At 48.6% G+C, this 12,936-nt stretch overlaps 1 protein-coding gene across 3 annotated transcripts in view; it reads left to right on the top strand.

The window, feature by feature from the left end:
- pxnb (paxillin b) overlaps positions 1–12,417 on the top strand; it is a 40,525-nt gene extending 28,108 nt beyond the window's left edge. For 2 of the 3 annotated variants that reach the window (XM_035436106.1, XM_035436105.1), the window contains exons 7-14: positions 273–1,505; positions 2,648–2,914; positions 3,205–3,588; positions 5,322–5,486; positions 5,871–6,044; positions 7,140–7,221; positions 7,405–7,553; positions 8,350–12,417. In XM_035436106.1, the coding sequence (XP_035291997.1) occupies positions 273–1,505; positions 2,648–2,914; positions 3,205–3,588; positions 5,322–5,486; positions 5,871–6,044; positions 7,140–7,221; positions 7,405–7,553; positions 8,350–8,616 (2,721 nt within the window). In that variant the 3' untranslated portion in view covers positions 8,617–12,417. The remainder of the gene's footprint in view (positions 1–272; positions 1,506–2,647; positions 2,915–3,204; positions 3,589–5,321; positions 5,487–5,870; positions 6,045–7,139; positions 7,222–7,404; positions 7,554–8,349) is intronic. The other variant, XM_035436107.1, reaches the window with a different exon arrangement.
- The last annotated feature ends 519 nt before the right edge of the window (positions 12,418–12,936 follow it).

A 12,936-nucleotide genomic window follows, 5' to 3' on the forward strand; every position in this document is an offset into this window, starting at 1 on the left:
TTATTGAAAACCAATTAATCACCTTGTCCAAATCTGTGGCGTGGCCCCATTTATGGGTCTTTGAATTACACATAAATGACTCCAGGGGGAGAGAGGGACTTGTTTTATGTTTGATGTACAGCTGTTGATCTGATGCAGCTGACGAAGAGGCTTTTAAAATTCTTATCCTGCTGTACATTTTGCACCCTTATTTTCATTTTCATGTTTCCTCTTTCCTTCCTGTCCATTTCCTTCCTTTCCTTTCCTTTCTTTTTTCCCTGCCTGTCCTCCAGCCCAGCTCTCTGGGGTCTCTCAATTCGGAGCCCCCCCTTGAACAGGGAGGAGAATCCCCCGCCCCTCCAAAACCAGCTGTCCCTGCAGACCCCGCCCCTAGCCTCCCACCCACCCATTCCACCTGCGAGTCCCCGCCTCTCCTCCCCCCAGTCACCCTGGAGCTGCACATTGTGGAGGCTGGGGATCCAGCGAGCGGCAGTAAGCCCAGCGACCCCCCCGCCGCCCCCGCTCCTGAGCTGGCCTCCAGCCCCAGCCCCAAACCGCCCTCCTCTGACAGCACCCAGGGCCCTGAGCCTGTCGCCCCGGAGCCGAAGGCGGAAGAGCCCGAGTCGGACGCTGTGATCGATGTTTCGGCCTCCATGCTGAGTGCTCCATTAGAGACCCTGGTGGTGCTGTCCCCCACCTCAGACCACCGGCCCCTGTCACCCCCCCGTCCCAATTTGTCCCTCACTACCGAGGCCTCCGGGAGCCCCGTACCCCCTCACCCAGAGAGTCCTCCGTCTTCTGCCGCAGCTAAAGACCCCAGTCCCACGCCCGCGTCCGATCACAAACCCTCCACTCCTCCGGTGTGTCACAAGAGTCCAACTCCACCCCCGCTCTCTACTGCCAAGTCTTCTTCTTCGTCTCCCATTTCATCCAAGTCCCTCACTCCACCCGTCTCCACCAAGTCCCCAACCCCACCTCCCGCTTCTGCTGCCAAGTCCACGTCTCCTTCTCCTGTCCCTCTGATTAAGCCTGCTACTCCACCCATCTCGACACCACCTCCTGCCTCTAAGTCCGATGAACCGTTGCCCGTCTCTAGTGCGACAGCTCAGTCTCCACCCGCTACCCCCGAGACCAAGCCCAAAAATCAGGAACCGCCCCCCAGCACGGAGCCCTCTCTGGAGGAGGCCCTGGACAACCTGCTGGCCATGAGCTTCAGCCAGCCAGAGAAGAGCAGGGGGGCGCCGGAGGGGGAGGTGCTGCAGGAGGTGCGCGAGGCGGCGGTCCTGGCGGCCGACCGGAGCCAGGTGCTGCCGGACACGACCGCGAGGGAGGAGGACAAGAGGGACCTGCTGGACTGGATGGACCTGTCGGAGGACGGGCGGGACGGGACCATCACGCCCCTGACGGAGGCCAGCTGGATGGAGGGGTCCCTGACCCCGACCTCCTGCCCCGGCTCGCCGGACGTGCAGATGGACCTGCCCCTGCTGCAGCCGTCCGCCGTGGAGAGGATCTCCGCCTCCGGCCACGTAGGAACCGGCGGACCGCCAAAAACATCGTCATACGAACCGGCCTGGCGCAGTAGAGCCCCCCCCCCCCCCACACACACCCACAGCTATCTTCACTTTCATTTACACCCATCTCTTTTGGCTGCGGCCATGTTCTATATTCATATCTGTCAGACGGAGGGCTGTAGCATCACATTATCAACACCCTTTCCCATGTAGCACAGGCCAGTGCTCCCGAGGGTAACACATGCTTCACATTGATAAGCCATCGCATCATGTCTGAGTATTAAAGCACCCTTTACCCTGGCCTGCCCCTACTGGGTATATTATGTACCAAACAACAGTAGAACTGTTGTGGATATATAGCCAGTTGCACTTCAAACAGCAGTTTAGTTCATCCAATCAGAATATGTCGTATGATGACGACCTGTAAGTTGTTTCACTGCTGCTAGTGTTTGTTCTCTTGTTACTAAACGTTTGCTGTTAACCTTGGCTAAATTGGTGAAATCGCTAACTGGCTAAAACATAGTAAGGAAAACACGTATCTGATTTAATGTTAGACTAACAACAGTTCCCACTGCATGGCTTGTCAAAAACAAGGCACTTTAATCTGCACAAGCATTTTAGCAGCAAAGCTTTCCCGCTGGTCTAGGAGACCACCCCCATAGCCCTTCCCTCCTCCGCTGTCACCTGATTGGCAGCAGTTGGTCAGTTGTGGGTGTGGTTTGGACAGCTGCCTGCTGGGTGCATTCCATGCCACAGCGCAGTGGAGAGGCGGGGCCTGGTTTAGGGTGTCTGCATGCGGTTGCGGCATGGTGTCCATCCACCTGGAGTGCTGCTCTGGCCTAAACAAGTAGGACATGATCAGCTGATCCGTTTCAAACTCTGGTCTGGTGTGTGGACATTTTTTCACACTGTGGTTTGGTGTTTGGATATTAATTTTTGTTTTTTTGCACACAAAAGACTTCCGGCGAAGGTGTGTGCATGCGTGTTGAATTTCAAGAGTATCACATCCTAGACACAGCGTTTCTGCACCCGAGCATGACCACTACACTGGAATGGACTGACCTCGAGTGGAACAGTGTGGATTTAATCCCAAAAGCATGGTGTGCGCCCCTCCCCTTCCTTACAAAGGAACTCACCAGGGTCTGTGACACCCCCAGATCAAGTCTGTGATAAGGCGCACCAAGGAGACGTCCAACGTGCACCCCATGTACCGCGAGGGGCACCCCCGGCGCAAGCTGGGGCCCATCATCTTCAACAAGAGCAGCTCGCAGGACCGGCTGATCGAGGAGCTGCAGGGCAAGCTGGGGATCGGGCGCACCGAGCGCCGCCGCAAGCAGCAGGACGACTGGCTGACCGAGGGCGTCATCGTCATGTCCAAACCGCAGCGCTCCCGCGAGGAGAGTCCCGCCCCCGCCGTGGACAAGGTCAGGGGAGGGCAGCGGAGGAGGACCCCCAGGGGGTTTTGGCCAGTGGATTTACTCCCCTGTCCCGCTGAGGGAATGTTCTAGTAGTTGTATCTCCTCTCTTCAGGCTTTATAGTGATAAAAGCTGTAGCCATCTTGGTTGTCTTGGTTGTCTTTTACTTTACTCAGTAGTGAAGATTTCAGAATCCACCACAAACATTTTTGTCTCCTCGTCTCAGTCTTGCTTTTCATTTTTCTCCACTTTCTCTCTCTTTCTGTCCTCTGTTTGATCTGTCTCTTCTCTCGTCCAGATCATTATTCCTCCAGAGTCGCCTGTCCCACAGAGGAAGGTTATCCCCCCGCCCCTGTCCCCCCCGGCCCCTCGTCGCCCTCCTCCCCTGGAGGAGCCCAAAAGGCTACCCCCAGTGAAACAGACCCCTCCTCCGTTGCCCCCTCCGCCCCCACCTCCCTCTCCTCCTCCGCAACCCCCTCAACCCGTTCAGCCCCCTCCTCCTCAGCTGCCGCCCAATCCCGAACCCCCGCGCGCTCAGCCCCCCAAAAAGAAAGTCCCGCCCCCGGCAGAGCCTCCCAAGCTGGCCCCCGTGGCCCCTCCTCCAGTTCAGGCCCCTCCCCCCAAGGTCCTGGTGTCGATAGCCTGCCAGACCGAAGAAGACCCCCTCTTCCCTCCGATGCAGGCACGGATCTCTGCGGTTTGGTTCTGTGTGTTGACCTCGCCCTGTCGAAGTGGGGATGTGTGTGGGCGGGGCTCGTTGGGATGGTTTGGCTGTGGGCGTGCTCTGTGGAGTGCATTTCCTGTGTGGGATGCATTCTGCTTTTGAGCTGGAGAGCGGAACGCTGGGGAAATTGGAGCGGCTGTTTCGTGCCTGCAGTTCAGTCTGTGAGGGAGGAACAGATGGATTGTGTTAATGTTGTACAGCTGCTCTTCGTGCTTATTGAATATTTTAACGAAATTTATAACACTCATAACAATTGAGTGGGCTAGTACAAAAGAGGGGGTGGAATATGCAGACTACTCTGAACTCACACAGTACGAATAAGGCTGATGACTAAGTCTCAAGTACCTCACCAACAATCTAATATTGCATTGTTAAAATGTATGTGTAACACACCTTATTATACAAATGAAGCAGAGTGGAAATGGGTTGCATGTGCAAAGAATGGAGATGTTTAGCAAGATTGCTAGGTCTGGCTTGGGTTGCACATCAGTCACTGTACACATCACCCTGCCAACACACATGCGCAATAAAAACACACACACACACACTCACACGCACACTATGTGAGTGCACCCTCTGCGATAAACGATGAGGATAAATCACCACACAGCCAAAGGCCGCCGCGATGCTTTGCAGCCGAGCAGAAGGGCGGGAGCCTGAGGGATCCATGGTTGACTCAGGCTGGAGTGATGGGGCGTAAGGGGTTTTAACGGGACGTGGTGCAGATCGAAGGGGTGAGGCTGACTCTGCTTCGCACCAATCCCGCCCTTAATGGGTCTCCTTACCGTCGCCTGCCACTCCGCGCCATCGATCCCTGTGATGGATGGCTAAATAACCAAACGCTCACTGCAGGAAAGACCATTAGGTTGAGCTAGCAGAGCTCATGGCAGCTCACGAGACTGGTTTTGTGGCACTGTTGGATGAGCGAGGGATTGCTCTATACTGCAAAGTTCCTGTAGGCTTCTTGACATTGATTTTATTTGTGTCTTTAGTTAAGTGCCGCTCCTGTATGAATGTGGTCAAAGGGAGGAAGCAGCCTGTGACTGATGAGGCCTCATGGGCGTGTACAAGAGGCATCAATTCGTTTGTGGGCAAGGGAACAGGACTGTACAGGATCACTCAAAGGAGAGGGAATAGGAGTGTACAGGATCACTCAAAGGAGAGGGAACAGGAGTGTACAGGATCACTCAAAGGAGAGGGAACAGGAGTGTACAGGATCACCAAACGAGAGGGAACAGGAGTGTGCAGGATCACTCAAAGGAGAGGGAACAGGAGTGTGCAAGATCACTCAAAGGAGAGGGAACAGGAGTGTGCAGGATCACTCAAAGGAGAGGGAACAGGAGTGTACGGGGTCATTCAAAGGAGAGGGAACAGGAGTGTACAGGGTCATTCAAAGGAGAGGGAACAGGAGTGGACAAGCATCAATCAAATGAGATGGAGGTTTTACACACTTGTATTTACATGGGAATAAATGGGAATGGTCATTTTAGCTGGTTTATTATATGAGTAATGTTAATTTAACGCTGGATAGCCGTGTTCCCACTCATCTCTGCAATACTGTAGAGGAGTGTGTGTTTACATTTGGCTTTGTGTGCTCGTGTGCACGAATGATCGCACGTGTGTGTGAGCGTGTGCGCATGTCCGTGCCCTTCCCGTTGGGCCCGGTCTCTGACCCCGCCTCTCCCGCGCAGATAATGGCCCAGGGGAAGGGCGGTGGGTCGCCCACAGGGCCCCGGAAACAAGTCAACAAGCTGGACAACATGCTGGGCAGCCTGCAGTCGGACCTGAACCGGCTGGGCGTGCAGACGGTGGCCAAGGGCGTGTGCGGGGCCTGCAACAAACCCATCGCCGGGCAGGTGAGTCTGGCAGCTCTCACCTCTCCGACTGCAGCAACACTGTACCTAGTCCCAAATTCAAATATGACGAGAGCAAAAAGCTCTTTATTTCCATAAGCTGCAGAAGTGTGAAAATACACGGTAACGTTCCACCCCCACCTCCCCATACTCACAAACACACTCACCCAATCTTGAAGAAAATTTGACTTCTTTTTAAATCATAATATGAAATAAATAAGTCACCCGTGTTTCAAATTTAATGAGGAACACGGATAATATAAATACAAATACATTTGTAGCCCATTGTTTAGTCTCTGTCCTGTTTGGCTCCGGGGCTGACGGTGTTGTGGGTCCTGCCTGCGCCTCCTCCTCCTCCTCCTCCTCCTCCTCCTCCCGTCTCTGCAGGTGGTGACGGCGATGGGCCGCACGTGGCACCCCGAGCACTTCGTCTGCACCCACTGCCAGGACGAGATCGGCTCCCGCAACTTCTTCGAGCGCGACGGGCAGCCCTACTGCGAGAAGGACTACCACAACCTGTTCTCCCCGCGCTGCTACTACTGCAACGGCCCCATCCTGGACGTGAGTGGGGAGGAGAAGGCTTCACAGCACCGCAGACACACACAAGCGCACACGCACGCACACACACACACAGATACACACACACCTGTTCTCCCCGCGCTGCTACTACTGCAACGGCCCCATCCTGGATGTGAGTGGGGAGGAGAAGGCTTCACAGCACCACAGACACACACACACACACACACACACACACACACACCTGTTCTCCCCGCGCTGCTACTACTGCAACGGCCCCATCCTGGATGTGAGTGGGGAGGAGAAGGCTTCACAGCACCACAGACACACACACACACACACACACACACACACACACCTGTTCTCCCCGCGCTGCTACTACTGCAACGGCCCCATCCTGGATGTGAGTGAGGAGGAGAAGGCTTCACAGCACCGCAGACACATACACACACACACACACACAAGCACGCACACACACACACACACACACACACACACACACACACACATACACACACTTGTCCTGTCAGTTCAATGCCAACATGTAATGCAGGGCATATGCTGTCACATTCTCATGGTTAGCCACACGGGCATACACACTCAGATGACCCAGTTTTGTGCAGCTTCAGGCTACAGTAGCTGTGCTGAAGAGGGAGGATGAGCAATGCTGGACATTGGCCCTGGGCTGGGTCTGTTTAATCTCCGTAAACATTCTCTCTCTCTCTCTCTCTCTCTCTCCATCTCCCTTCTCACTCTGTCATTTACAGTGTCTGTTGAAATTACTCTGATTCAAACGTTTCAGTTCTTCTCAGTAGTGGGTTGCTGTATTGATTTACAAGAACGTGCCTTTTGGGTTTAGTGTTAAGGCCGCAATAAGCCAGTGATCCTCCCAGGGTCCGACTAACAAGCCCCATCATTGTCATGGTGTAACTGCCCTGGAATCCTGTCAAGACTGGAAAACTTGAGCTAATCTCAACATTCTGGCACCTCCTCCCACGTCGCCTCCGCTTCTGTGCTGCCCCCTGCTGGCTGATCTGCCGCATCACAGAAATATGACAAGTGTCGTGGTATAGCAAACGGTTGTGCGCTGTTGCTTTCGCAGTGTTGTTATTGACTGACTGTGTGTCTTTCGGGTTGCAGAAAGTTGTGACGGCGCTGGACCGGACTTGGCACCCAGAGCATTTCTTCTGTGCCCAGTGCGGGGCTTTCTTCGGCCCAGAGGGTGAGTCACCTCCACCCGTCTCTCCGTTACGGGTCACACAGTAATGTGCTGTAGGCTACCAGAACTGCCTGCACTTTTCCAGTTAAAACAGGCACAGCGTGTTGGAAAACTGTTAGCATGACCTTATTCTGGATTTATTCATTTGGTTCTGGGGTTCCCTGCCCTCTCCACTGCCCCCTGCAGGTTTCCATGAGAAGGACGGGAAGGCATATTGCAGGAAGGATTACTTCGACATGTTTGCACCCAAGTGCGGAGGCTGTGCTCGTGCCATCCTGGAGAACTACATCTCTGCGCTCAACTCCCTCTGGCACCCAGAATGCTTTGTGTGCAGGGTAAGGCCATTCAGGTGCAGGCTGTGTTATGGCAGCTGTCACTCAGACTGCGTTTGCTCTTTATGTACTGTATAACTTTTTTTGTACAAGTCCTTTTCAGAAGAATTTACATTATTTTAATACAGATTAAAATAATAATTAGAGAATTTAAGGACAATATATAAATGTTTAAATAATTATATCTAATGTAATATCTTAAAATGGACAGCATTAAAAAGCACGAGAATCAAATATCGAGACCAATTCACTTTACTTCCTTTACTTTGCTGGTGCTTATGAGGTGATCTTACCCAGAGTGATTTACCCTGCAAACAAAAGTGCTAAGGATGCAGTGCAAGGTGGAAACATAGTCTCAACAGAGGTGGCAAGTGCAACAAGTGTAGTTTCAGGTTTCCGTTAACAACTTGTCAACTACCTCATTGAACTTTAAACTAGTAATGGAAACAAGAGCCCCAGTAATACAGACAGTACACCACATTAAAAGAACCACGGGCTCTGAAAAGAAAAAAAAGAGGATTAAAGTGTTAAAAGACGGTGGAGGAATTGAGATGCAGTCTGAAGAGATGGGTATATGTCACGATACTAAAGCAGTACTATAAAGGAGAATTACAGTGGTTTTAAAAGAGGACAACAGCTGAAATCTACTGAAAGCACAGTGTAATAGATGTTCTCTTTCCCTCTCTCACCTGTGTGTGTGTGCCTCTGTGTGTATGTGTGTTTCTGTGTGTGTGCACGTGCGTGTGTGTGCTTGCCTGTGCGTGTGTGGACGTGCGCGTGCGGACGTGCGCGTGCGCAGGAGTGCTTCACCCCCTTTGTGAACGGCAGCTTCTTCGAGCACGACGGGCAGCCCTACTGCGAGGTGCACTACCACGAGCGCCGCGGCTCGCTCTGCTCCGGCTGCCAGAAGCCCATCACCGGCCGCTGCATCACCGCCATGGCCAAGAAGTTCCACCCCGAGCACTTCGTCTGCGCCTTCTGCCTCAAGCAGCTCAACAAGGGCACCTTCAAGGAGCAGAACGACAAGCCCTACTGCCAGAGCTGCTTCGTCAAGCTCTTCAGCTAACTTGGGGGCGGAGGGCAGCAGTGCGTTTTTATCCCTCTGTGCGTGTGCTCTAACATCCACTGGTGGTGAGGTGGTGTCTTAGCTCAGTTCAGTCACAACGAGGAATGTTGTTGTTTGTCTCTTTTGTGTGTGTGAATGTTTGTAATTTTATGTATGGTTGTGTGTGCGTGCACGCACATGTATTCGTGCATGTTTGCATGTGTAAATACACATGCTAGAGTGTGTGTGTGTGTGTGTGTGTGCGTGTGTACATTTGCACATTTATGTGTGCGCAGACCACCATGGGGAGAGGGGTAGAGCGTGACAGTGGATAAATTTGTGCGCGTCTTGTTTGTGGCTCGGATTTCATTTGTTGGCGCACCTCTGCCTGCCCCAAGCACGTGATTGGCTGGGGCGGAAAGTGCAGGCGGAACGACAGAAGAGTTGGAATTTTTAAGGAAGCCAAATGAGTTTTGTTTTGTGATTACTGGAGAAATATTGCGCGTTGTAGATACATGAAAGAGTGTTCATTAGAAACCTTGGAGGTTGCTGCTCACTGGTTGAGTGTGTGTTTTGGAAACCTTTCAGAATCATGTGTTCAGAGCATGGCTCAGTTGACCTGTGTGAACAATGATCATTTTTGTTTTTAAATCATGTGAACCTCCTCCCCTTAATCACATGACCAACGTGATGCAGTCCAACACATGTCATTGGGCAGAATCTTTGAGAGATTAGTGTCACTTATTTGGTGTCTCGGTAAATCTTTACACGAAGAGGAAAAAATATATTTATCTAATATGAGATCTGATTATTTTTAGCGTGGACTTGGTAACAGGTCAGTGATCAGGAACCGGTTGTATTTTTATTCTTGGGAAGCACACGGGGTGTCATCTGAGTAGCTGATCTCGTAAACACACACACACACACACACACACACTGAGCAGGAACTACCGTTCTGCCGCCACATTTTGCACATATAGGGCGTCTTTCTCTGCTCCTAAAGAAAGCACAGTACATGAGCAGTTGAGCACCAGATGCTGTGTCTTTCTGTCTTTTCAAACCAGTGTACATTTTTACTGCATTTACATTTTACAGCTAAATATGGTCGACACAGTGACGTGATATTTTTGTAAACTTTTCCTATGGAATTTTTCACATTTATGGAAACGCTTACAATAAAAAAAAAAGTGCAAAACGTACACACATTTTTTTCTACCAAGCTGAGTACGTGTAGATATTTGCCATGCTTTTACACAGATCCTTTTTGTTTAACATGCAAGCAAAGGAAATGTATGACTACTTACCATTTGCTCTTGTTTGGAAACTGCTGTCCTTTTCCAATGGAGCACAAAATGGGTGTTCAGGTAATAAACAGCCAGCAGTAAAAAGGGCAGAATTCTTCAATGTGTCGATCCCTTGATGACATCACTGGAGCGGAATTCCAGGGACACCAGCGGCTCAGGCGCTGTTGTAGTTCTGTGCTCTGAGCATCACCACTGTGCAGCTGTGCACTGGCCTTTCTGACCACGTGACAGCGCAGTTCCGTGTGTTCTGGGGTGCACAGCAAGTCAAAATGTGAAAATTTTCTCTCACTTGTTTTTTTCTTTCTTTTCCTCCCCTCTCTCAAAGAAGGCAGAAAGTAAGCTCTCTTCTGCTTTATAGCAAAAATTGCCTGTCTGATGAAATCAATCCTTCTTTCTCATCAAGTTTTTGTTGGTGTACATCCTGAATTTTTCGCACAGAAACCTTTGAAATGAATTGTTTCCTTTTTGTTATGGCTATATAAAGGCATATGTGTGTTTTATATCTAAAGGAGAACCACTCTAGTTGATTCACATAAGCTGATGTGAATTGGAACCTCAGTTGTATCTTCTGGAAAGACTTGTTGCCATGAAGATGATTGTGACATAACTGTACAATGTTTCTCCAAAGACATTTTACTTTTTGACTTTGTGAATTGGATTTGTCAAATGTTTGGATTTTCTGTCCCAGTATCTCCATGGCAACATAAGGCTATACTGGAGCGGTCTCAAAACTGCTGTTCTTTTAAACTATGCATTTTTAAATGTTTTTTTTTTCTTTTGTGTTGTAACAATTCATCTTTGTTTGCCAAGAAATGTATCTCTTGTGCAAGTCTTAATTTTAATTTGGGCTTTCTATGGGGAGAGATTTTTTGCAATGGTCCTTTTGTTTTAAATGTAGAGACAAGCGTTGCCATGATTATCAAGTAAATATTGGCATGGTTACAGGCAAGGTTTTTAGACTAACGCTAATATCAATGTACAGTAAATTGACACAGGTCCACATTGAAATTCGTAACAGTGTTCAAGCAGCAGGCATTGACACATGCAGATGCATGTGGATGCAAACACTCTAACCCATGGAGGCCTATGATGGACATTTGGGAGGGATAAAACTTCTGATATCAGCCTATATGAAGGTATTAATATGTTACATTGGACAAAGGGTTTGTGTATGATGTGTACTGAGCATGCCAAACTTTCTAGTCAGACAAATTGAAGAAAAAAAGCACATCTGAAAAAAACTGATGAAGACATTTGGCTGGCTAAAGAAATATGAATATGGAGGCTTGTGCTTTTTTCTGCTTTCACTCATAAAATTATGTATTTGCATATATTGGATATTATTTTATTTTATTAGTTCTTTAAAAAGTAAACAAATGAGTCGTGTTCATTTTGTTTTCCTGATTTTTCAAACAAGTCGGGAAAATATATTGCTGTAAATGAATCCCTTTGTATTGTATTTCCTTGCATTTATTTTCAAAGTAAAAATCAGTGCTTGTGCCAAAATTTCAATGCAATGTCTTTTACACTGTGCAGTTTTTTATGGTGCAGCTTTCCATTACCTCCTGGAAGTGGATTGGTGTAGCTATTATGATGTAAAAGGTAGGTAGTGGCAGCCATGATACATCTGTTCTGGATTTTTAAAAAGTTCTTCAGTGTCTACTAAAAGAACACAGGCGTGGCACTGTAGGGTATGGAAATTGTCCTAAAATTCAGGGCCACCCTCTTTTGATTTGTTTTTGGTCATCCCGCTTCAACTGTAATCAGTGTTGATGTCATGATTTTGTGCATGTGCACGCGTGCCCATGTGAGTTTGTACATTCACATGGGTTTGCGTGTGAGTGTGTGGAGAGACATCCAATGGAACGATCGGTCATCACTCCGGAGTGTTATTTATACAACCTCAGGGGCTATGCAAACAAATGTGAAGGTAGTAAGTTTAGTGTTCATCATTCTGTTTCAGTTTGGTAAGAAGTGCGCCAAGACGAAAGCTTGATTTAAAGAAGGTGGCTTTTGAGGACTACAGACGTGAGTGAGTGACTAAGGAAGTGTTTGCCAGCAGTTTCTCTGCTGTCTCTGTTATGCAAGCGCTGTTTTACACTGGTTGGTCTTTTAGGGTTTTCTATATTTTAATATTCTGATGCTGTAGGAGCCTTATTGTTTAACTCTCTGGAACCTTTTCTTTTGGATCTAACAACCAGTTGTTTTAAGTTTTCTTTTGTCCTGATTCTCCCTGTACTTTGTGGGTTCTAATTAAACCTTGCCATTTAATTGGTGTTTACATCTAAATCATATCAGATTATCTCTTCATTTAACCAAAGGGAACTTCATAAGACTATTTTTTTCCATCTGCACATGATTTTTTTCTGAAATTATTATTATTGTTATTATTATTTCTCCTCTCAACGAATCAAATGTAACAGCCTTAATTTTTTTTTCTTGGTCTCTGAACTTGGATTTCTGATCCATTTCATGCCATGTGATTACACCAATAAAAAAATCCCTTTTTGGTACCCTGTGCGTGTAGTTGTCTATCTGCTTTATTCTGTCATTTTTATGACTTCTGGAGAGAAACTGAAGGAGACCGTGGGTGAGAAGGTGCCGTTATGTTCACTGTGGAATACGTTTTTTGAACTAGGCCTATTTATTGGAAGCTTGAAGTGTTCCGATTTAAAATAATGTTACTCTCAGTGCTTCTCGGCTCATCCTGCTTGCAAATGATGTCCTCGTTGAGATTACACATTCAATTTGCGTTTTTAAAATGATCTTGCATCGACTATAGAAGTAGCAATGCTACCGCCCATTTTCCTCCTTCAGTTCACAGTTTAGTTTGTTGAGCTAGGATTAAAGCAAGGTTTTTTTCTCGTTTTATTTTTGTGAATCGCTTGGGGGTAAGACTGGTTAGATGAAGATCAAAATACATAGGCCTACAACAATTGTATCGTGGTGGTAGCATTTTCATTCGTAACCTTAAACCTTCAAACGTCAAACCATATCCAGGTTTGGTTGTTAAAGGGTACTTGACTTTATTATGAAT

Source organism: Anguilla anguilla, chromosome 10 (genome assembly GCF_013347855.1).
Source record: "Anguilla anguilla isolate fAngAng1 chromosome 10, fAngAng1.pri, whole genome shotgun sequence".
NCBI classification, from domain to species: domain Eukaryota; kingdom Metazoa; phylum Chordata; class Actinopteri; order Anguilliformes; family Anguillidae; genus Anguilla; species Anguilla anguilla.